The sequence below is a fragment of the Scyliorhinus torazame genome, chromosome 14 (assembly GCF_047496885.1).
Source record: "Scyliorhinus torazame isolate Kashiwa2021f chromosome 14, sScyTor2.1, whole genome shotgun sequence".
In the NCBI taxonomy this organism is placed as follows: Eukaryota; Metazoa; Chordata; class Chondrichthyes; order Carcharhiniformes; family Scyliorhinidae; genus Scyliorhinus; species Scyliorhinus torazame.
This window is the reverse complement of record NC_092720.1, coordinates 127,650,542-127,673,800: the sequence shown is the minus strand read 5'-3', so window position 1 is coordinate 127,673,800 and position 23,259 is coordinate 127,650,542. Positions and strand designations below refer to the sequence as shown.

The window sequence follows — 23,259 nt, the reverse complement described above, 5'->3', positions numbered from 1 at the left end:
TTAATTTTTGGGCAGCACGGTAGCATAGTGGTTAGCACAGTTGCTTCGCAGCTCCAGGGTCCCAGTTTCGATTCCCGCTGGTTCACAGTCTGTGCAGAGTCTGCATGTTCCCCCCCCCCATGTCTGTGTGGGTTTCCTCCGGGTGCTCCGGTTTCCTCCCACAGTTAGGTTAGGTGGATTGGCCATGCTAAATTGCCCTTAGTGTCCAAAAAGTGTTAAGTGGGAGTTACTGGGTTATGGGGTAAGGTAGATATGTGGGCTTCAGGAGGGTGCTCTTTGTAAGGGCCGGTGCAGACTCGATGGGCCGAATGGCCTCCTTCTGCACTGTAAATTCTATGATTCTATCAACCTAGTTTGAAAGGCTTTAGTTGTCACCGATCAGCTCAAGAACTTTGTCTTTTTACTCCAGAGAAACAGACGTTAGAAAGGCTAAACTGTGCACCTGTGGACAGATTATTTGATAAGTAATGAACGATGAAAGGCTATGGATACAAGCTAGCTAAGTGTAGAAGTAGTTCAAAGTCAGGAGGTTTATTTTCCCCCACTGGGTCCACGGCCTTTGGGTGGATTGATGACTCATAAAAGGGGTGCAGATTCACTACAAATGTTCAAAAGGAAGCTGGGTGTATAGTTCGGTATGCTGCAGCCAGCGCGACTGTGGGTCACATTCCAGGATCGACACCACTACTTCAAAACGCCTGATGAGGCATGTAGCTTCATACGGACTGAAAAGTTGGACTCCGATTGAGGGTTTGGTGTGGGGGGGATGTTTGCTGTGCTTGCTACGTTTGGGGAATGTTCTTTTTGTTGGGGTGCTGGGTGGGGATGGGTGAAGGGATTTGATGGGAGAGACTGTGGGAGAGTGTGTGCATCGGTGCTGGAGGGGCAGACCCCCACGAGGGAAGAGGGGGAGTGGAGGCCCGGGGAGGGGAATTGGGGTAAGGCCGCAAAAGGAGCTGCGCCAGAGGGGGCGGGGCCAGCTCAGGAAAGCGCGGGCTTTTTCCCGCGCTAGAGAAGGACGGGTTCGGGGGCGGAGGGGGGGGGGTGGTGGAGGGGGGCGCACACTGACTGCCAGGGAGGGGGAGGGGGAATTCTCACACTGGAGGGGGTCAATGGAATGGCGGGAGAGGCCGGGGTCAGCAGGAGTCAGCTGACTTACGGGAGTGGTATGGGGGGAGCAAAAGGGCTAGATGTGGAGCTAGCGGGGGGAGAGGGGGGTAAAGGGGGGGGATAGGGTTGCTGCTGCATTGGCCAAAGGGAGCTGGAAGTAGGAGAGGTGGTTGGGGCGGGGGTCCGCCGTCTGGGGGACTGGAGGGTGCGGGAGGTGTGGGCACGTGACTGGCCTAGAAAAGGAGATGGCTAGTCTGGGGGGGGGGGGGGGCAGCCCCCCAATCCGGCTGATAACTTGGAATGTGAGGGGCCTGAACCGGCCGGTCAAGAGGGCCCGGGTGTTCACGCGCTTAAAGGGACTGAAGGCAGACGTGGTTATGCTTCAGGAGACACATTTGAAGGTGGCAGATCAGGTTAGGCTGAGAAAGGGATGGGTAGGACAGGTGTTCCATTCGGGACTGGATGCGAAGAACAGAGGGGTTGCAATACTAGTGGGAAAGCGGGAGTCGTTTGAGGCAATGAACATTGTAGTGGATAGTGGAGGTCGATATGTGATGGTGAGCGGTAGGCCTCAGGGCGTGCGGGTGGTACTCTTAAATGTATATGCTCCGAATTGGGATAATGCCGGATTTATGAAGCGCATGCTGGGTCGGATTCCGGACCTGGGGGTAGGAAGCTTAATAATGGGGGGGGGATTTCAACACGGTGCTGGACCCGGCATTGGATGGCTCTAGGTCCAGGACGGGTAGGAGGCTGACTGCGGATAAGGTGCTTAGGGGATTTATGGACCAGATGGAGGAGTGGACCCATGGAGGTTTGTCAGGCCCCAGGCCATGGGATTTTCATTCGTCTCCCACGTCCATAGAGCCTACTCCCGGATAGATTTTTTTTGTTCTGAGCAGGGCGCTAATCCCGAAAGTGGAGGGAACGGAGTACTCGGCCATAGCCATCTCAGACCACACCCCGCACTGGGTGGAGCTGGAGTTGGGGGAGGAGAGGGACCAGCACCCGTTGTGCGCCTGAATGTGGGACTGTTGGCAGATGAGGTGGTGTGTGGGCGGGTGCGGGGGTGCATTTAAAGATATTTGGAGGCCAACGACAACGGGGAGGTGCAGGTGGGGGTAGTCTGGGAGGCGCTAAAGGCGGTGGTTAGGGGAGAGCTAATCTCCATTAGGGCCCATAGGGAGAAGAGAGAGGGGAGGGAGAGGGAGAGGTTGGTGGGGGAGATTTTAAGGGTGGATAGGAGATATGCAGGGGCCCCCCCCCGAGGAGGGGCTACTCAGGGAGCGACGGAATCTCCAGCGGAGTTCGACCTGTTGACCACAGGGGAAGCAGAGGCACACTGGAGGAAGGCGCAGGGGGCGATGGATGAGTATGGGGAGAAGGTGAGTCGGATGCTGGCACACCAGCTTCGTAAGAGGGAGGCAGCGAGGGAGATAGGTGGAATTAAGGATAGACGGGGGAATACGGTGTGGAGTGCGGTGAGAATAACTTAGGTATTTAGGGACTTTTATGGGGGTTTGTACAGATCTGAGCCCCCAGCGGGGGAAGAGGGGATGCGACGATTCTTGGATCAGCTGAGGTTCCCGAGGGTCGAGGAGCAGGAGGTGGCTGGTTTAGGGGCGGCAATAGGGCTGGAGGAGCTGGTTAAAGGATTGGGGAGCATGCAGGCGGGGAAGGCCCCGGGGCCGGAAGTGTTCCCGGTCGAGTTTTATAAGAAGTACGCGGATCTGCTAGGCCCGTTGCTAGTGAGGACTTTCAATAAGGCTAGGGAGGATTGGGGGGGGGGGGGGGGGCCTTGCCCCTGACAATGTCCGGGGTGCTGATCTCACTGATCCTGAAGCGGGACAAGGACCCACTGCAGTGTGGGTCGTATAGACCGATCTCGCTCCTTAATGTGGATGCTAAGTTGCTGGCAAAAGTGCTGGCTACGAGAAACGAGGACTGTGTCCCGGGGGTAATTCATGAGGACCAGACGGGGTTCGTAAAGGGCAGGCAGCTAAATACTAACGTGCGGAGGCTCCTCAACGTGATTATGATGCCCCCGGTGGAGGGAGAAGCGGAGGTAGTGGCAGCTATGGACGTGGAGAAGGCTTTTGACCGGGTGGAGTGGGAGTATCTTTGGGAAGTGTTGCGGAGGTTTGGGTTCGGGGAGGGGTTTATCGGCTGGGTCAGATTGTTATATAGAGCCCCGGTGGCAAGCGTGGCTACGAATCGGCGGAGGTCAGAGTACTTTCAGCTATACCGAGGGACTAGGCAGGGGTGCCCCCTGTCCCCCTTGCTGTTTGCACTGGCAATTGAGCCCTTGGCCATGGCACTAAGGAAGTCCAGGGAATGGAGGGGACTGGTCCGAGGGGGAGAGGAACATTGGGTGTCGCTATATGCGGACGACCTGTTGCTGTATGTGGCAGACCCAGTGGAGGGGATGGCGGAGGTCATGCGGATCCTAAGGGAGTTTGGGGACTTCTCGTGGTACAAGTTGAATGTAGGGAAAAATGAGCTCTTTGTGGTGCATCTGGGGGACCAGAGAAGGGGGATAGACGACCTGCCGCTGAAAAGGGCGGAAAGGAGCTTTCGGTACTTAGCGATCCAGGTGGCTGGGAGTTGGGGGGCCCTGCACAAACTCAATTTGACGCAGTTGGTGGAGCAGATGGAGGGGGATTTTAAAAGATGGGATGTGCTGCCACTCTCGCTGGCGGGCAGGGTGCAGTCGGTTAAAATGGTGGTCCTCCTGAGGTTTCGATTTGTGTTCCAGTGCCTTCCCATTATGATTCCCAAGGCCTTTTTCAAACGGGTAAGCAGGAGCATCATGGGTTTCGTGTGGGCAAATAAGATCCCGAGAGTAAAGTGGAGCGGGGTAGGGACAGGGGGGGGGCTGGCTCTGCCGAATCTGTGCGGATACTATTGGGAAGCCAATGTGGCGATGATCCGTAAGTGGGTAATGGAGGGAGAGGGGGGTGACGTGGAAGAGGTTGGAGATGGCGTCCTGTGTGAGCACGAGCCTGAGGGCGCTGGTGACGGCACCGCTGCCGCTCTCGCCGACAAGGTACACCACGAGTCCGGTGGTGGCGGCAACGCTGAAGATCTGGGGACAGTGGAGGCGACACAGGGGTGAGGTGGGAGCCTCGGTTGGGTCCCCGATTCGGGAGAATCATCGGTTCGTCCCGGGAAGGGTGGATGGGGGATTTCGGAGCTGGCATCAGGCAGGGATTAGGAGAAATGGGGACCTGTTCATAGATGGGACGTTTGCGAGCCTAGGGGCGCTGGAGGAGAAGTTTGGGTTACCCCCGGGGAATGCTTTCAGGTATATGCAAGTGAGGGCGTTTGTGAGATGGCAGGTGAGGGAATTCCCGCTGCTCCCGGCACAGGGGACCCAGGACAGGGTGATTTCGGGTGTATGGGTTGGAGAGCGCAGGGTCTCGGTGATCTGCCAGGAGCTGAAAGAGGAGGAGGAGGCCGCGGTAGAGGAGGTAAAGGGCAAGTGGGAGGAGGAGATTGGGGATGAGATAGATGAGGGTCTGTGGGCTGATGCCCTGAGTAGGGTTAATTCTTCCTCCTCTTGAGCCAGGATTAGCCTAATACAATTCAAGGTTGTTCACAGAGCGCATATGACAGGGGCGAGGATGAGTAGGTTCTTTGGGGTGGAGGACAGGTGTGGGAGGTGCTCGGGGAGTCCGGCAAATCACGTCCACATGTTCTGGTCGTGCCCGGCACTGGAGTGGTTTTGGAGGGGTCTTGCGAGGACTATGTACAAGGTGGTGAAAGTCCAGGTCAAGCCGAGTTGGGGGTTGGCATTATTTGGGGTAACGGACGAGCCGGGAGTGCAGGAGGCGAAAGAGGCCGGTATCCTGGCCTTTGCGTCCCTGGTAGCCCGGCAGAGGATCTTGTTATTATGGAAGGACACGAAGCCCCCCAGTGTGGAAGCCTGGATAAATGATATGGCAGAGTTCATTAAGCTGGAGAGGATAAAGTTTGCCTTACGAGGGTCTGTGCAGGGGTTCTTCAGGCGGTGGCAACTGTTCCTAGACTATCTCGCGGAACGTTAGCAGGTCAGCAGCAGCAGCAGCAACCCTCGGGTGGGGGGGCAATGGGGGTGGGTGGGGGGGGCTTCCCTACGAGTACCTTTAAATGTCATATGGGGGGGGCTATTGTACATGAGGAAATCCAATGTGAATTTTTTGTACAATGTATAATTGTTGTGTTTGCGTTTCTTTTATCTTCTGTTATTGGGGGGGGGGGGGGGGGGTTGTCAAAAATTGTGTTGAAAAACTTGAATACACATTTTTTTTAATTTTTTTTTAAAAGAACTAGTTTTTGCTCGTCATTGGATGTCAGATAGTAATTTCCCAGAGTTCTGATCTCCTAAATTGACTGCACAGGGAAGGTGACATGGAATTGGCATAATCAAAAGGAAAGTAAAGGGACAGATATATAACTGAAATTTAAACAAAGTACTGAAAAAGACAATCTTGGGTGTTAGAAACGCAGGTGGTCAGGTTTTGAAGTTTGAATCAGTCTGGAAGAAAGGTAATACCAAAATTAATTCCCACATTTTGATAGAGATGAAAGACTGGATTAAATGTAATTTGATTTAACTCTTACTCCCTATCACTTTAATTAATCCTTGGGACAAGGATATTTATTGTGGATCAAGTTTCTCAGAGATTATTAGTCGAGACGGCTAGGTAGCTACCAATATAACCCCTGTACCCAGTTTGATCATACCCATATTATCTATGAATTAAGGCAGCTTAATCATTCACACCTGGCTTTGCTTCACAGGTGTTTATCAGGCAGCCTTCAAAAAGATTGGAGAAGTGCACAAAGGGCATTCATGAAAGATATGGGGTGAGAACCTATTTTGTAGCACCCACTTTTTGAATGCTGCGAGTGTCTCCAGAGCTCAAAAATAGCATCCACATGGCGTACAAACACTCGTGACGTGAAACGTGATGGACACCATCTTACACAGGCATTAGTGTGCAGACAGTGAATGTCCACCGCAAGTATGCAGGGCAAGAGGGCAGCACGGTGGCGCAGTGGTTAGCAATGCTGCCTCACGGAGCCGAGGTCCCAGGTTCGATCCCGGCTCTGGGTCACTGTCCGTGTGGAGTTTGCACATTCTCCGTGTCATAATATACACCAGTATATCATGGTGCAGATACACACACACACTGATGGACACACAGCGGGACCAATCAACACACACAACATCGCAACCAATCACCAGTTAGAGCACACGCACTATAAAGACAGGGGGCATCAGAGTTCCCGCTCATTCAAGCTGCAGCCTCCTAGTAGGACAGAGCTCACAGCCTGCAGCACAGATCTTCACCGTGTGCTGAGTGCATAGACTGGTTAGGACAAGGCATAGGTTTTTAGTTTAATCTAATATCGTGTTAACCCACAGTGAAAGTATGTTCAACAGTTTCTAACTTAATAAAATAGTGTTGCACTATTTTAAGTGTTGGTGGCCTGTATGTGTTCCACGGATCCAGAGCACCCAACACATCATGATACCAGGAGTTGAGGGATATTAGTACTTCTTAGACCTACCTGCAAGTGATCTGCCTTCCACCAGCAGACAGCCATCCTGCAAAATGGACAGCGTCCGCCCGCCGCCGCCGCTCCGCATCATCGGTAACCTAGGGGCCAACTGGAAGATATTCAAACAACGCTTCCAGCTCTACCTTGAAGCCACAGACCGGAAAGCTGCCTCAGACACCAGGAAGATCGCTCTCTTCCTATCCACGGCCGGGGACCATGCCATCCATATTTTCAATTCTCTCACCTTTGCGGATGATGAAGATAAAACAAAGTTCAAGACGGTCCTCCTCAAGTTTGACACTCACTGCAGCATAGAGGTGAATGAAAGTTTTGAGCGCTGTGTATTCCAAAAGCGTTTGCAGGGTAAGGATGAAGCTTTCCAGTCCTTCCTCACCCACCTCCGCATCTTTACGCAGTCCTGTGGCTACGGGCCCACCTCCGACTCCATGATACGCGACCAGATTGTTTTCTGTGTTCAGTCGGACCCCCTACGCCAGCAGCTCCTCAAGGTAAAGCAGCTCCCCCTAGCGACCGCCATAGAGACCTGCGTGCGACACGAAAACGCCACGAGTCGGTATTCCCACATCCAAGCGGCTGAAACAGCGCGGCAAGGTCCCCAAGAGGCGGAACGGGTCCAAGCAATCGAGCAGCTTCAGGGCCTCAGCCGGGATGAGGGCGGCCATTTTGCGCGCTTTTCGTGGACTCCCGTGCTTGTGCGCACCAAACGAGGGGACGTCGACGAACGTAATGCTCAGGCGCGCGCCACGTACAACCGCACCGCGCATGCGAGGTGGTGCAGCGAACGTACTGACGCTCCGACGTGCGGCAACTGTGGCTCCGCCCATTTAAAGCGGCAATGCCCTGCCAAATCCCGACAATGCCTGAGATGTGGCAAACTTGGACACTATGCTGCCTCATGCAGAGCAGCTCAGCCTGCCAACTCACATCACTTCAGCCAGCCTCGCAGGAATGTCCGGGCCATTCAACCCACGGTCACCGAGTCCGATGCGGACCTACTACCCGATATTGACACCGAGGACCCGAAGGCGCCTTTTTAAGTTGGTATCATTACAAAAAACAGGGTGTCCCTGAAGCAAATAATCCAGCCTCTATCGGTATACAGCATCGCTCCAGACGATGAGTGGTGTGCCACCCTGACGGTCAACCAGTCCCAAATACGATTCCGCCTGGACACTGGTGCCTCCGCCAATCTCACTGACCTCCAAAGCCTTCGTGTCAAACCAGCCTTCCATCAGCCTGCCAGCTATTAGATTACAATGGCAATGCCACTGATGCCAGCGGCGCGTGCCAACTTGAAGTGACGCACAGGTCACGCAAAGCCATCCTTCCCTTTGAAATCGTGGGCTCCTCAAAAGCCTCCCTGCTTGGCACGCAGGCATGCAAGCTGTTGAACCTAGTTCAGAGAGTTCACTCTCTCTCTCCTGATGACACGTCTGCCTTTCAGGACACTGACTTCAGGGCGCAACTCGATGCCATCATCGACCAGCACCACAACGTCTTCGAAGGCATGGGCACGCTCCCATAAACCTACAAGATCTTATTGAAACAGAATGCCACGCCTGTGATGCACGCACTTCGCAGGGTCCCAGCACCCCTTAAGGACCGCCTCAAGCAGCAGCTGCAGGACCTCCAGAACCAAGGAGTGATTTCCAAAGTCACGGAACCAACCGACTGGGTCAGTTCCATGGTATGTGTAAAAAAGCCTTCCGGCGAATTGAGAATTTGCATTGATCCCAAGGATCTAAATCGCAATATCATGAGGGAGCATTATCCAATTCCCAAGCGCGAAGAGCTCACATGTGAGATGGCTCGCGCCAAGCTCTTCCCCAAACTCGACGCCTCAAAAGGATTCTGGTAAATCCAGCTTGACAAATCCAGCAGGAAACTTTGCACATTTAATACCCCCTTTGGCAGATATTGTTACAACAGGATGCCGTTTGGGATCATATCTGCTTCAGAAGTGTTCCATAGGATTATGGAACAAATGATGGAAGGCATTGAAGGTGTTCGCGTCTATGTCGACGACATAATCATTTGGTCCACCGCCCCGCAGGAGCATGTCAGTCGCCTCCAGCGTGTATTCAAACGTATACATGAGCATGACCTCCACCTCAACAGGGCCAAATGCTCTTTTGGTCAGACGGAACTCAAGTTCCTCGGGGACCACATCTCCCAGTTGGGTGTGTAGCCAGAGGCGGACAAGGTAGCTGCCATCACACCTATGAAAACACCAGAGGACAAGAAGGCGGTCCCCCGATTTCTGGGCATGGTAAATTTTTTAGGGAAGTTCATCCCTAACCTCGCCTCTCATACTACGGCTCTCAGGAACCTGGTCCGGAAGATGACAGACTTCCAATAGCTCCCTGCCCACGAGCGCGAATGAAAAGATCTCAAAACAAAACTCACCACGGCCCCGGTCTTAGCTTTCTTTGATCCAGCAAGAGACCAAAATTTCGACCGATGCCAGCCAATCCGGCATTGGGGCAGTGCTCCTTCAACATGATGAGGCCTCATCATGGGCCCTCGTTGCAAATGCGTCACGCGCCATGACCCCCACGGAGCAGCGCTACGCACAGATAGAAAAGGAGTGCCTGGGCCTTCTGACCGGTGTGGTTAAGTTTCACGATTATGTCTACGGACTTCCTCAATTCACCGTTGAGACCGACCATCGCCCGCTGGTCAATATAATACAGAAAGACTTGAACGACATGACGCCTCGCCTCCAGCGTATTCTTCTCAAGCTCCGGCGATATAGGACTTCCAGCTGGTATACACCCCAGGCAAAGACCTCATCATTGCTGACGCTCTCTCCAGGGCAGTCAACACTCCATGTGACCCAGTGGGATTTGTCTGCCAGGTTGATGCCCCTGTGGCATTCGCTGCCTCCAATCTACCTGCCACGGATGAACGCCTCGTCCAAATTCGCCGCGAGACGGCGGCTGACCCTTTGCTACAGCGTGTCATGCGCCACCTAACAGGCGGGTGGCTCAACGACCAATGCCCTCAGTTCTATAATGTCAGAGATGATCTGGCGGTAGTAGACGGGGTTCCTCGAAAACTGGACCGCATTGTCATCCCGCATAGCATGCGCCAGCTCGTCCTGGAACAACTACACGAGGGCCACCTTGGCATGGAAAAGTGCCACCGACAGGCCCGAGAGGCAGTGTACTGGCCCGGCATCAATGAGGACATAGCCAACAGTGCTCAACTGCCCCACTTGTCAGCGCTTCCAGCCGGCCCAACCACATGAGACCATGCAGCCCCATGAGTTGGTCACGTCACCATGGACCAAGGTGGGCATCGACCTGTTCCACACACTGGGTAGAGACTATGTCCTGATCGTGGACTGCTTTTCGAATTACCCGGAGGTGATACAGTTGCACGACATCACCTTGTCTGCAGCCATTCGTGCCTGTAAGGAAACCAGCCAGGAATGGTCCAACTTTGCCAGGTGGTACAATTTTGCCCATGTGACATCCAGTCCACTGTACCCCCAATCCAACGGCAAGGCGGAGAAGGGAGTACATATAGTCAAACGGCTCCTCTGCAAGGCTGCCGATGCTGGGTCCGATTTCTATCTCGCCTTGCTGGCCTATCGCTCCGCCCCACTCTCCACTGGCCTGTCGCCAGCCCAGTTGCTCATGGGTCGTACCCTGAGGACGACGGTGCCGTCCATTCATGTCCCAGACCTCGACCATGTTCCGGTCCTTCGCCGGATGCAGCTGTCTCGTGCACAGCACAAGGCGGCTCATGACTCCGGTGCAGCTGATCTCCCTGCTCTGGCTCCAGATGACATCTTCCGGATGAGGCTGGTCTGCGACCGCTGTTGTCCTTCGGCAGGTGGCCCCCCGCTCGTTCCTGGTTCGTCTACCGGATGGCTCCATTCTGCGCCGCAATCGACGCGCCCTTCATCTCGTTCCACGCTCGCTACGTGATTCTCCTGTCGCCTCGCCCTCCTGCTGACCCTCCCACGGACTATGCAGAAATCCCTGTCACTCTGCATCCCCCTGACTCTGACGCAGTCCAGCCCGCTCCTGAACCGGCGGCTCTCGACCCACCTTTGAGGCAGTCAACCAGAATTCGTCACCCACCTCAGAGACTTAATTTATGAACTTTGCAGAATAGACTTCCTGAATTGTATCGTTGCTTTGTTTGATCGTTTACCTGGTTTGTATATAGTGTTCATCTCGTTATTCTTGTTGCACACTGCTTCTCTGCACCAGGCACCTTCCCATGTAAATAGCTTAGTTCTCATGTAAGTAGTCCTGTAAATATGTCTTCGCACCCCACACATAGTTAGGAACATTCTCACCATACACTATTTATTGCCACACATATACGTTCTTTTATAAAGGGGGGGGGGGGGGGGGGGGAGTGATAATATACACCAGTATATCATGGTGCAGATACACACACACTGATGGACACACAGCGGGACCAATCAACACACACAACACCGCAGCCAATCACCAGTTGGCATGTACGTGTTCCACGGATCCAGAGCACCCAACACATCACACCCCGTGTTTACGTGGGTTTCGCCCCCACAACCCAAAGATGTGCAGGCTAGGTGGATTGGCCACATTAAATTGCCCCTGAATTGGAAAAAATGAATTGGGTGCTCTAAATTTATTTTTTAAATGGTATGCAGGGTAAGCAGTTCATGATGTCAATCAGTGTGCAAGACTGATTTAATTTTGGCCGCACTGCCATTTTGCAGCTCAACAATCCAGGCTAGGCCCTCTCAAGCACGTAGCACTGGTCATACGTAAAGCAGCAGGAAGGACCCACCAGTAAAGCTAATTAATGGGATTATCAACCACTCAAAACTAGACACAAAAACATTCTGGAAGCTAATTGGGCCTCACTATGATGATAAAGTAATCCTGGACAGATTCAAATGGAGAAGTGTCTGTCATCAAGCAATTTCAACATTTGAGAACAGAGTCGGGTGCCTACAGGGCAGGCTAGCACACCCCGTAGCCAGTGCCTTCTTCCACCCCTCCAGCAGTCACTTTATATGCAATCAAATCTGCAAATCAAGATTTGGTTAACATCACATACAAGACAACCCAACCTAATGGTGAACAACTGGTCTCTTTGCTGAATGTTCATCCATTGAAGTGACAGGAGAATTCAGCATCAACTATATAACTAAACAAAAACAGTAAGAAGTCTTACAACACCAGGTTAAAGTCCAACAGGTTTGTTTCAAATCACTAGCTTTCAGAGCACTGCTCCTTCCTCAGGTGAAAGGAGCTGTGCTCCGAAAGCTAGTGATTTGAAACAAACCTGTTGGACTTTAACCTGGTGTTGTAAGACTTCTTACTGTGCTCACCCCAGTCCAATGATGGCATCTCCACATCATGGCTACCTTCGACTATACAAAAACAGGCTTCAAAATTGCAGTCTACATACAGTGCTAGTTGCAGTGAATGAGACTCTGAAGTTGAGTTTAAGTGTGGGAGTTTCGGGAAATGGGGGAGGGAAGTAATGCTGCGTCCTGTTTCCTTTACTACGTCCACAGGTCAGTGGGGGCAGGAGCAGATCAAGGCCAGAGAGCTGGGAGATATGTTACAGCAGTCCTCCAGCATCGAGTGAATACGCCCATGTGATATCACAGGTAAGTGGTTGGTAAGTGAGTATTTCTGTCCTCTACCTTATTGGACTGGTTTTGAGATTGAAGGTTAGATAGAAAAGGTTAGCGTGAAAACTAAAGCTCAATAGTAAAATTAAAAACAAATTGAAAATCTAAGTAAATAAAATAGGGATGGAGGGCCAGGCGATGTGTTGTGGCTGCGACATTTGGAAGATGGTGGATCCCATTGTGGTTCATAGTGGCCACATCTGTAGTAAATGTTGGTTGCTCAGGGAACTTCAGCTCAGAGTTAATGAGCTGGACACTGTTTCAGGAGGCAGTCACACCCTTTAGATTAACTACCTTGAATTTGTTTAGTGATCAGGGAAGAGCGTGTGACTGCAAGTGAGGCAGGTAGAGGGATCTGAACGGTAGAACTGCAGGAGCCTCAGCCTTGTTCTTGTGCAACAGGTTAGAGATTCTTGCTCCCTGTGTGGACAAGTGCGGGGACTGGAAGGAGGATGAGAAAAATGGCCACAGCACCATGGTATCAGGGAGCCATTCAATTGCAGAAGTAACAGAGTTGTTGTCATGGGTGACTTCAACTTCCCTAATATTGACTGGAACCTCGTTACTGCAAATGGTTTGGATGGAGAAGATTTTGTCAGGTGTGTACAGGAAGGATTCCTGACTCAATATGTAGATAGGCCGACTAGGGGGGAGGCCATACTGGACTTGGTGCTCGGCAACGAACCAGGCCAGGTGTCAGATGTCTCGGCCGGAGAACATTTCGGTGACTGTGACCACAACTCCTTGAACTTTACCATAGTCACGGAGAGGGATAGGAACACCCAGTATGGGAAGGTATTTAATTGCGGGAGGGGAAATTATACTGCTATTAGACAGGAGCTGAGGAGCAGAGAGTGGGAACTGTTCTTGGGGAAATGCACAACAGTAATGTGGGGATTGTTTAAGGAGCACTTGCTCTATGTGCTGAATAGTTTTGTCCCACTGAGGCGAGGAAGGAATGGTAAGATGAAGGAGCCTTGGATGACAAGAGAAGTGGAGCTTCTAGTCAAGGGGAAGGAGGAAGCTTATGTAAGGTTGAGGAAGCAAGGATCTGACTCAGCTCTAGAGGGTTACAAGGCAGCCAGGAAGGAACTCACAAAATGGACTGAGGAGAGCTAGAAGAGGGTATGAAAAAGCCCTGGCGGGAAGGATTAGAGAAAACCCCAAGGCTTTCTACACTTATGTGAGAAATAAGAGGATGATCAGAGTGAGAGTAGGGCCGATCAGGGATAGTGGAGGGAACATGTGCCTAGAGTCTGAGGAGATGGGGGGGGGGGGGGGGGGGGGGGGGAGGCCCTAAATGAATATTTTGCTTCAGTATTCACTAGAGAGAGGGACCTTGTTGCTCATGAGAACAATGTGAACCAGGTTAATAGACTCAAACAGGTTGATATTAAGAAGGAGGATGTGCTGGAAATTTTGAAAAGCATCAGGATAGATAAGTCCCCTGGGCCTGACGGAATATACCAAAGGTTACTACGGGAAGCAAGGGAGGAGATTCAGAAAGTTAGGGGGCATGGGATACAGGGAAATTTGGCTGTCTGGATACAGAATTGGTTGGCCGAAAGAAGACAGCGAGTGGTAGTGGATGGAAAGTATTCCGCCTGGAGGTCGGTGACGAGTGGTGTCCCGCAAGGATCTGTTCTGGGACCTCTGCTCTTTGTGGTTTTTATAAATGACTTGGATGAGGAAGTGGAAGGATGAGTTAGTAAGTTTGCCGATGACACAAAGGTTGGGGGAGTTGTAGATAGTGTTGAAGGTTGTTGCAGGTTACAACAGGACATTGACGATGCAGAGCTGGGCTGAGAAGTGGCAGATGGAGTTCAACCTTGATAAATGTGAAGTGATTCATTTTGGAAGGTCGAATTTGAATGCTGAATACAGGGTTAAAGGCAGGGTTCTTGGAAGTGTGGAGGAACAGATAGATCTTGGGGTACACGTACATAGATCCCTCAAAGTTGCCATCCAGGTTGATAGGGTTGTTAAGAAGACGTATGGTGTGTTGGCTTTCATTAACAGGGGGATTGAGTTTAAGAGCCACGAGGTTTTGCTGCAGCTTTATAAAACTCTAGTTAGACCACATTGGAATATTGTGTCCAGTTCTGGTCGCCTCATTATAGGATGTGAATGCTTCAGAGAGGGTACAGAGGAGATTTACCAGGATGCTGCCTGGACTGGAGGGCATGTCTTATGGAGAAAGGTTAAGGGAGCTAAGGCTTTTCTCACTGGAGCGAAGAAGGCAGAGAGGTGACTCGATAGAGGTGTACAAGGTGATGAGAGGCATGGATAGAGTGGATAGCCAGAGACTTTTCCCCAGGGTGGAAATGGCTGTCATGAGCGGACATAATTTTAAGGTGATTGGAGGAAGATATAGGGGAGATGTCAGAGGTAGGTTCTTTAGAGTGGTGTGTGTGTGGAATGCACTGCCAGCAGAGGTGGTGGAGTCAGAGTCATTAGGGACATTTAAGCAACTCTTAAACAGGCACATGGACAGCAGTAAATTGAAGGGGTGTAGGTTAGGTTGATCTTAGATTAGGATAAATGGTCGGCACAACATCGTGGGCTGAAGGGCCTGTACTGTGCTGTACTGTTCTTTGTTCTATGTTCTAACTGGGGGGAGAAGATAGAAATATAGTCATAGTCTGGCATAGTGTAGTTAGGGGAATCGACACTGTTCTCTGTAACCAGGATAGAGAGTCCCGACGGCTGTGTTGCCTGTCCGGTGCCAGGGTTCGGGGACATCTAATCCGGGCTGGAGAGGATCTTGCAGTGGGAGGGAGAGGATCCCATTGTCATGGTCCATGTACGTACCAATGACATAGGCAGAAAGAGGAAAGCGGTTCTGCAGAGAGAGTTTGATGAGCTAGGCATTAAATTAAACAACAGAACCTCCAACGTTAAAATCTCTGGATTATTACCAGAGTCATGTGCAAATTGGCATAGGGTGCATAAAATAGAGAGATGAATACTTGGCTGAAAGACTGGTGTGGGAGTAGTGGGTTTTGGTTCGCAGAGCACAGGCATCAGTATTGGGGAAAGTGGAGGCTGTATTGTTGGGATGGCAATGCTGGGACAAGTGTTCTTGCGGGGTGGGGGGTCTATAGGCTTGCCACGCAAAAGGATATGATCACATTAGAAGGCAGCTATTTAGGTAATGAGACCTAGAGTGTGAAAGAAAAGGACAAACTGTACAAACAAATGAATTAACAGCACCAAATTAAGGTTAATGGGTATGATCTTATCACGATTATAGAGATGTGGTTACAGGGAGATCAAAACTGGAAAATAAATATTCAGGGATATGTGACTTTTCGCAATGACAGGCGGGAAGGAAAGGATGGTGGAGTAGCTCTATTAGTACAAGCTGGAATAAGTACAACAGCAAGAAATGATCTTGGTTCAGAAGATATAGAATCCGTATGGGTAGAGGTAAGAAATATCAAGGGGATGAAGACACTGGTGGGACTAGTCTTCAGGCTCCCTAACAGTAGCCATACTGTAATCAGGATGCATTCTGGGAGAAGAGAAGGCACCGCTGAAGGGGATTAAGACAAAGTGGGAGGAAGAGTTGAGAGAGGGTATGGAGGAGGGATTGTGGTGCGAGGTGCTCCGGAGCGCGAGTGCTTCAACTTCAAGCATGAGGTTGGGGCTGTTACAGCAGAAGGTGGTGTATAGGGAGGACCTCACAAAGGTGAGGATGAGCCGACTTTTTGAGGGGGTAGAGGATGTTTGTGAACGTTGCAGGGCGGGTCCCACAAACCACATTCATATGTTTTGGTCCTGTCCAAAGCTGGAGGGGTATTGGACAGAGGTTTTCAGGGTAATTTCGAAGGTGGTACATGAGGTTTGAGCCGGGTCCTCTGGAGGCCATATTCGGGGTATCGGATTAGCCGGGGTTGGAAGTGGGTGCGGAGGCAGATATTTTAGCCTTCGCCTCGCTGATCGACCGAAGACGGATCCTGTTGGAGTGAAGGTCACTTGCTCCACCCCGTGCCCTGGCGTGGCGGGGGGATCTGTTGGAGTTTTTAAACGCTCGAGAAAGTGAAGCTTGAGTTGAGGGGAAGGATGAAAGGGTTCTACTTTTCAAGGGCTTTGTTCATTATGCACTTTCAAGAATTGGACGACATCGAACATTAGGGGGGCGCAGTTTGGACTGTGTATGTTGTTGGTGTCAATGTATGAGTGGATGGTGGATTCCTGGTTCCTTTTCTTTGATGTTTGTATTTAAAATGTTGGGGGTTGGTGGGAGGAAGGGATTGTTGACCAGGAGTTTGACATTGTATTTGTTACTGTTGATTGTTGGTGTGTTTAAATTTGGATGAAAATGTGAAAAAGGAGAATAAAAATTTTTTTTTTTTTTTTTTATAAAAAAGAAATTGTGGATGCACTGTTGTAATTTTCCATGAATCCTTAAATTCTGGAAAAGTCTCAGAGGATTAGAAAACTGCCAATTTAACACCTTTATTCAAAAAAGGAGGGAGACAAAAAGCAAGTAACTATAGGCCAGTTAGCTTAACTTTTCTCATTGAGAAAATGTTAAGAGTCCATTGTAGAGTGTAATAGCAGAGCATTTAGAAATGCACAACATAATCATGAAGAGTCAGCATGGATTCACAAAGGGAAAATCATGCCTGACAAATTTATTAGAATTCTTTGAGGTGGTAACAAGCAGGATAGATGAGGGGAACCAGTAGATGTAATATACTTGAATTCAAAAAAAAACGTTCAATAAGGTACAACACAATAGACTACTTAATAAGATAGTGTTAGGTGGCTGTATATTAGCCAGGATAGAGGATTGGCTAAATGATAGAAGACAAAGTTGGGATAAGAGGAGCTTTTTCAGGGTGGCAACCTGTAACTAGTGGAGTGCCACAGGGATCCGTGCTGGGGCCACAATTATTCATAATATATATTAATGATTTTGGAACATTACCATGGAGAGGGATCTGGGTCCACAGTTCCTAAAAGTGGTAACACAGGTGGCCAAGGTGATTAAGAAGGCACTTGGTATGCTTCCATTTATCAGCTGGGGCATTGAGTACAGGGAAATCATATTGCAGCTATACAAAATCTTGCTTAGGCCGCATTTGGAGTATTGCGTGCGAGTATAATGTCACCACATTATCAGAAGGACATGGAAGCTTTTGAGAGACTGCAAAGGAGATTCACCAGGATATTGCCTGGTCTTGAGGGTGTTGGTTATGAGGAGACGTTGAATAAACTAGGATTGTTTTCACTGAAAAGTCAGAGGCTGAGGGGAGACCTGATGGAGGTCTGCAAAATTAAGAGAGGCATAGACAGGGTGGATAGTCAGAGGCTTTTTCCAAGGGTGGAAGTATCAATTATAAGGAGGCATAGGTTCAAGGTGAGAGTGGCAAAGCTTAAGGGAGATTTTTCACGCAGAGAGTGGTGAGTGCCTGGAAGAAACTGCCAGAGGAGGTGGTGGAAGCCGGCACATTAACAACATTTAAAAGGCATCTGGATGGGTATATGAATAGGGAGGAAATAGAGGAATATGGACCAAGTAAGGGCAACGTTTTTTTTTTTTTTAGTTAGGGCATCAAGAACAGCACAGGCTTGGAGGGCCGAAGGGCCTGTTCCTGTGCTGCACTTTTCTTTGTTCTTTGACTTGGATGAAGGAAGTAAATGCACTATTGCCAAGTTTGCGGATGACACAAAAATAATAATAATAATAATAATAATAATAATAATCACTTATTGTCACAAGTAGGCTTCAATGAAGTTACTGTGAAAAGCCCCTAGTCACCACATTCGGGTGCCTGTTCGGGGAGGCCGGTACGGGAATTGAACCCGCGCTGCTGGCATTGTTCTGCATTATAAGCCAGCTGTTTGGCCCACTGTGCTAAACCAGCCCTTTTAAAAATAGGTGGAAAGGCAAATGGTGAGGATGACAGAGTCTAGAGGGAAAGAGACAGGTTAGGTGAGTGGGCAAAAACTTGGCAGATAGAATATAATGTAGGAAAATGTGAAGCTGTACACGTTGGCCGGAAGAATAAAGGAGCTGAATATTATTTAAATGGAAAATTACTGCAAAAAACTGCAGTACAAAGGGATTTGGGGACCTCGTGCATAAATCACAAAAAGCAGGCAATTGGAAAGGCAAATGGAATGTTGGCCTTTATTTCAAAGAGTATAAAAATAGGGAAGTCCTGCTAAAACTATACTAGGTTAAACCACACCTAGAATATGGTGAACAGTTTTGGTCCCCTTTCCTAAGGAAAGATATACTGGCATTAGAGGTAGTCAAGAGATGGTTCACGAGGTTGATCCCAGGTATGGAGGGGTTTTCATATGAGGAGAGGTTGAGTAGATTGGGCCTGTACTCATTGGAGTTAAGAAGAATGAGAGGCGCGAAAGAATTTTATCTTTCAGAGGGTAGTAAATCTATGGAATTTATTTCTGCAGAGAGTTGTAGCGGGCAGGTCGTTAAGTAGGTCCAAGGCTGAGATGGACAGTTACTAAATCAGCAAGGGTTATGGGGGTAAGGCAGGTAAGTGGAGCTGAGGATTATCAGATTAGCCATGATCTTATTGAATGCAGAGCAGACTTGATGGGCCGAATGGTCTACTTCTGCACCTATGTCTTATGTTCTAACTATTCGTAGATTAGAGAGTTACACATCTGTTGCTACAATTCTACACGCTTTGATGCTTTCATTGTTGTTTACAGGGTGTGGTGCAGCAGGGGCTGAAGGACTTTTCTGCTGACTTCAAGGTTTCTGCACAAACCAATTGCTTCCAGACATGGGTGCACTGGTAGACCTTCCTCTTGGAATACAAGATGACTGGAAGAAATTAGCTGAGGCCGTGCCAGGGCAGGATAAGCTGCAAAAAAGAGGGAGGGAGAATGACTCTCAGCAAACAGGGTAGCATGAGCATTTGCTTAGTCTGTAGGTTCCCCTATGGTGCAGGGTGCCACTGACTGCACGCACAATCCCAGACAATCCCAACCTCTCCAATCATTCTATGTAACTGAAGTTCAAAATCCCTGGAATCATTCCCATAAATGTTTTCTGCCCCATCGCTAACCTTCATATTCTTCCTAAAGTGTGGTGCCCAGAATGGGTCACAAGACTCCAGTTGAGGCCAAACCATAGTTTTATACAGATTTATCATAACTCTCTTGCTTTTCTACTCTAAGCCCCCATTGATAAAGCCCAGAATGCCATCTTCTTTATTAACCATACTCTTAAAACTGTTTTGCTATCTTCAATCATTTATTTACCCCCTGTAGAACTGTACTTCATACATTATATTGGGCGTGATCTAACGGCCGCCCCCGACTCGGGTCTGGCGTGGCCAGTAAATGTCGCAAGAGACCACTTGTGAGATTTACCTGGCTCGCCACGCCTTGCGAGATCTAATGGGATCTCACAAGATGGCACAATGTGGGCAGGATCTGTATTTGGCAAATTTGCATGTTAAAGTGAGCAGTTAGTCTCACTTTAATATGTGCTCGCCTGATCTACCCAAGGCATTATGCAACAGTAACCATTGTGTAAGATTTGGTATTTTATTATTGTTACATTCCTAGGTTATGTCGTTATGATATTAGGGTTAGGGTAAGTACAGGCACAAAAGCTCAGGCCACTTATGGGAACGAAAAGTGGGTGGCACAGTGGTGCAATGGTTAGCACTGCTGCCTACGGTGCTGAGGACCCGGGTTCGATCCTGGCCCCGGGTCACTGTCTGTGTGGAGTTTGCACATTCTCCGTGTTTGCATGGGTTTCACCCCCACAACCCAAAGATGTGCACGGTAGGTGAATTGGCCACACACATTTGCCCCTTAATTGGAAAAAAAATTGAATTGGGTACTCTAAATTTATTTTTAAAAAGGGAATGAAAAGCACCGCTTTACCAAAGGTAATATCTAATACAGATTCAAGACTTGGAACAATAACTTCAGCTGTGGACTCATCAAATAAGCTCCCTCATAATATGTTCTTGCAAGACTGAACAGGGTGAAAAATTCAAACAGAATATTACCTGCAGGGCTAAAATGAGGTCAGACTCCAGTAATGAAAATCTAGTCCATCGCATTCAATATATATGACAGACACTTGAAAACATCTCTCGGGCCAGATTGCTTAGAATATCAGACTACAGAGATATTCAAAATCATGAGGGACCTAGATAGAGTAGATAAATAAAACTGTTTCCACTAGTGGAAAAATCAAGAATGAGAGTGCATGATTTACAGTAATTAGCATAGGAAGCAATGGGGACATGAGGAGAAACATTTCATGTAGCAAGGAGTTAAGATATGGAATGTGCTGTTTGAGGATGTGGTCAAGGCAGGACCAATCGAGGCATTCAAGAGGGAATTATATTATCGGAAAGGAAGAATGTGCAGGGTCATGGGGAGTAGGTGGGAGTGGTACTCGATGCACTGCTCATTTAGAGAGCTGATGCAGACATGACAGGCCGAATGGCCTCCTTCTCTGTTGTGGTGATTCGGTGAGTATACTGAAGGTGGGGCCTTTAATTGTTGAGTGAGGCTGTTCTCCCTCATCCTATTTCAGAGAGCTGCCAACCAAATAAATAAATAATAAATAAATTGCATCAATAAAATGTAGCGGAGCGGGTAGGGAGCAGAGGAATACCTTGGGGGAGCCCCCAATGGGCAGAGGATGCCTGAACAAGCATCGCGCACACTCACCTCCCCCAACGCCAAATCAAGCCTGGGCATGAAGCCATCAGGTTTTACTGGGTGGCTGGGACACTTGGCATTGGTCTCCCGGTCGAGCAAAAATTCTTGCAGCAACAAGGAGACCTTAGTATCCAATATTGGAAGACATTAGGTGGCCTGAAGCCTTAGTGACAGGGGCAGTGCTACCGACATGGTGCCCATTTTTATGCCCCACACCCACTTGCCAACCCACCTCCAAGGGGAGCATAAAAATCCAGCAATACCCACACTCAGCCAGTGCAACCCAGATGCCCATGCTTATTCACTCAGCCAGTGTATTCCTGCAAATTCACCACAGGGACATTTTAAAAAACAACTTGCTTTTGATCCCATTTTCACTGCCCTATGCTTACAACATCAGACGGATGAGAATCAGGACTGGCATCACCCTCTCAGTCACAGTTCAAGTGCTTATGCAAAACCAATAGTGAACAACAGCTGTTGCCAAGGGATTAAAATAAACTAAAAATGAAAGAAATATCATTTTTAAAAGGAATTATCCACCTCGCCTAACATGTTCATTACTGCACATTATATGAAGGAACATAAAGGGTACTATTTTACCCCTCCACTTTTTGATCGCCAGAACAGCAGCAAAGTTAAAGGAATATGCTGAGAAGAGTTTGGATAGTGCCTGGGGTAGACAGCAATCAGATAGCTCTACCAAAGTGCCAGCAAGAGCACAATGGGCCAAACGACCACCTTCTGTGATGTATTTTTCTTTAGTTCTATGAGCAAGCAGGGGGCTGGCACATTTGCCTGTGGTGCAGTGCCTGCTGGTATTTATATCTGTGAGCTCACCAGCCTCAGAATTCAGTCAGTGCAAACACAACCCAAACGGGAAATTTCAATCATCTGAGTTTTTCTCAATCCATTTTGTTTACAATGGCCTGCAAGAATTGAATCTAAATTTTCCTCATCTCCCCACCCCCCTCTTTTCCTCATCTTCCTCATAATTATTTATCTAATTTACTACTTTTGGGGAATATTACTTATATAACAGGTAATTGAGCAGAACATTCCCGAAATAGCTGTAAATCAGGAAACGGAAGAATATTAAATCACCAGGGAAGAGCAAACTGTTGGAGCTGCAGGCTGATAAGTCTCAGGGTCCTGATGGACTTCATCCAAGGATCTTAAAAGAAGTATCTAGTGAGTTTAATGATAAATTGGTCTTAATTTTTCAAAATTCCCTAGATTTGGGGAAGGTTCCATTGGATTGAAAAATGACAAATACAACTTTTTTTTTCAAAAAAGGGAGATGACAGAAAGCAGGAACCTATGGGCCAGTTAGCTTAACATCTATCATAGGGAAGGTATTAGAAGTCATTATTAAAAATGTTATATCAGGGCACTTGGAGAAAAAAAAAAACAGGGAAAACAGGCAGAGTCAACATGGTTTTGTGAAAGGGAAATCATGTTTAACCAATTAATTGGAGTTCCCTGAAGAAATAACATGTGCTGTGGATAAAGGGAAACCGGTAGATGTACTGAAGATTTCCAGAAGGCATTTGATAGGGTTATTGTGAAAAATAAAAGTTCATGCGTAGTGGGTAGCATATTGGCATGAATAGATGGTCGGCTAGGTAACAAGAAACAGAGTAGATATAAGTGGGTAATTTTCTGGGTTGGCCAGATGTAACCAGTGGTGCGCCACAGGAGTCTGTGCTGAGGCCTTAACTTTTTACCATCTATTTAAATGACTTAGATGAAGGAATTGAAGGCATGATTGCTAAATTTATTGACAACATAAAAATGGGTAGGAAAGTAAATTGTGAAGAGGACATAAGGGGGCTAACAAAGGGATATAGACAGGTTAAGTGAGCGGGCAAAGATCTGGCAAATGGAGTATAAGATGGGAAAATATGAAATTGTCCATTTTGGCTTGAAGAATATAAAATCATATTTTCTAAATGGGGAGAAATTGCAGAGCTCTGCGGTGCAGAGGGATCTGGGTGTCCTAGTACATGAAAGGTTAATATGCAGGTACAGTAAGTAATTAGGAAACCTAATAAAATGTTATTGCTTATTGTAAGAGGAATAGATTACAAAAGTAGGGAGATTATGCTTCTGTTATGAAGGGTATTGCTGAGACCACATCTGGAGTACTGTGTACAGGATTGTTCTCCTTATTGAGGGAAGGATGTAAATGCATTGGAAGAAGTTCAGAAAATGTTTACTATACTAATACTTCGAATGGGCACGTTGGCTTACGAGAAAAT

General features: G+C 48.7%; 1 protein-coding gene across 5 annotated transcripts in view; it reads right to left on the bottom strand.

The window, feature by feature from the left end:
- Positions 1 to 23,259, bottom strand: part of LOC140390028 (AMMECR1-like protein) — a 113,262-nt gene that overhangs the window by 26,541 nt on the left and 63,462 nt on the right. For 4 of the 5 annotated variants that reach the window (XR_011934537.1, XM_072474869.1, XM_072474871.1 and 1 more), the window contains one exon: positions 19,078 to 19,173. The exons of the other annotated variant lie outside the window; for it this stretch is intronic. Coding sequence is in view for 3 of the 4 variants with exons in the window: in XM_072474869.1 (XP_072330970.1) it covers positions 19,078 to 19,173 (96 nt within the window). In the remaining variant the exon portion in view is untranslated. The remainder of the gene's footprint in view (positions 1 to 19,077; positions 19,174 to 23,259) is intronic. 5 annotated transcript variants of the gene reach the window in all.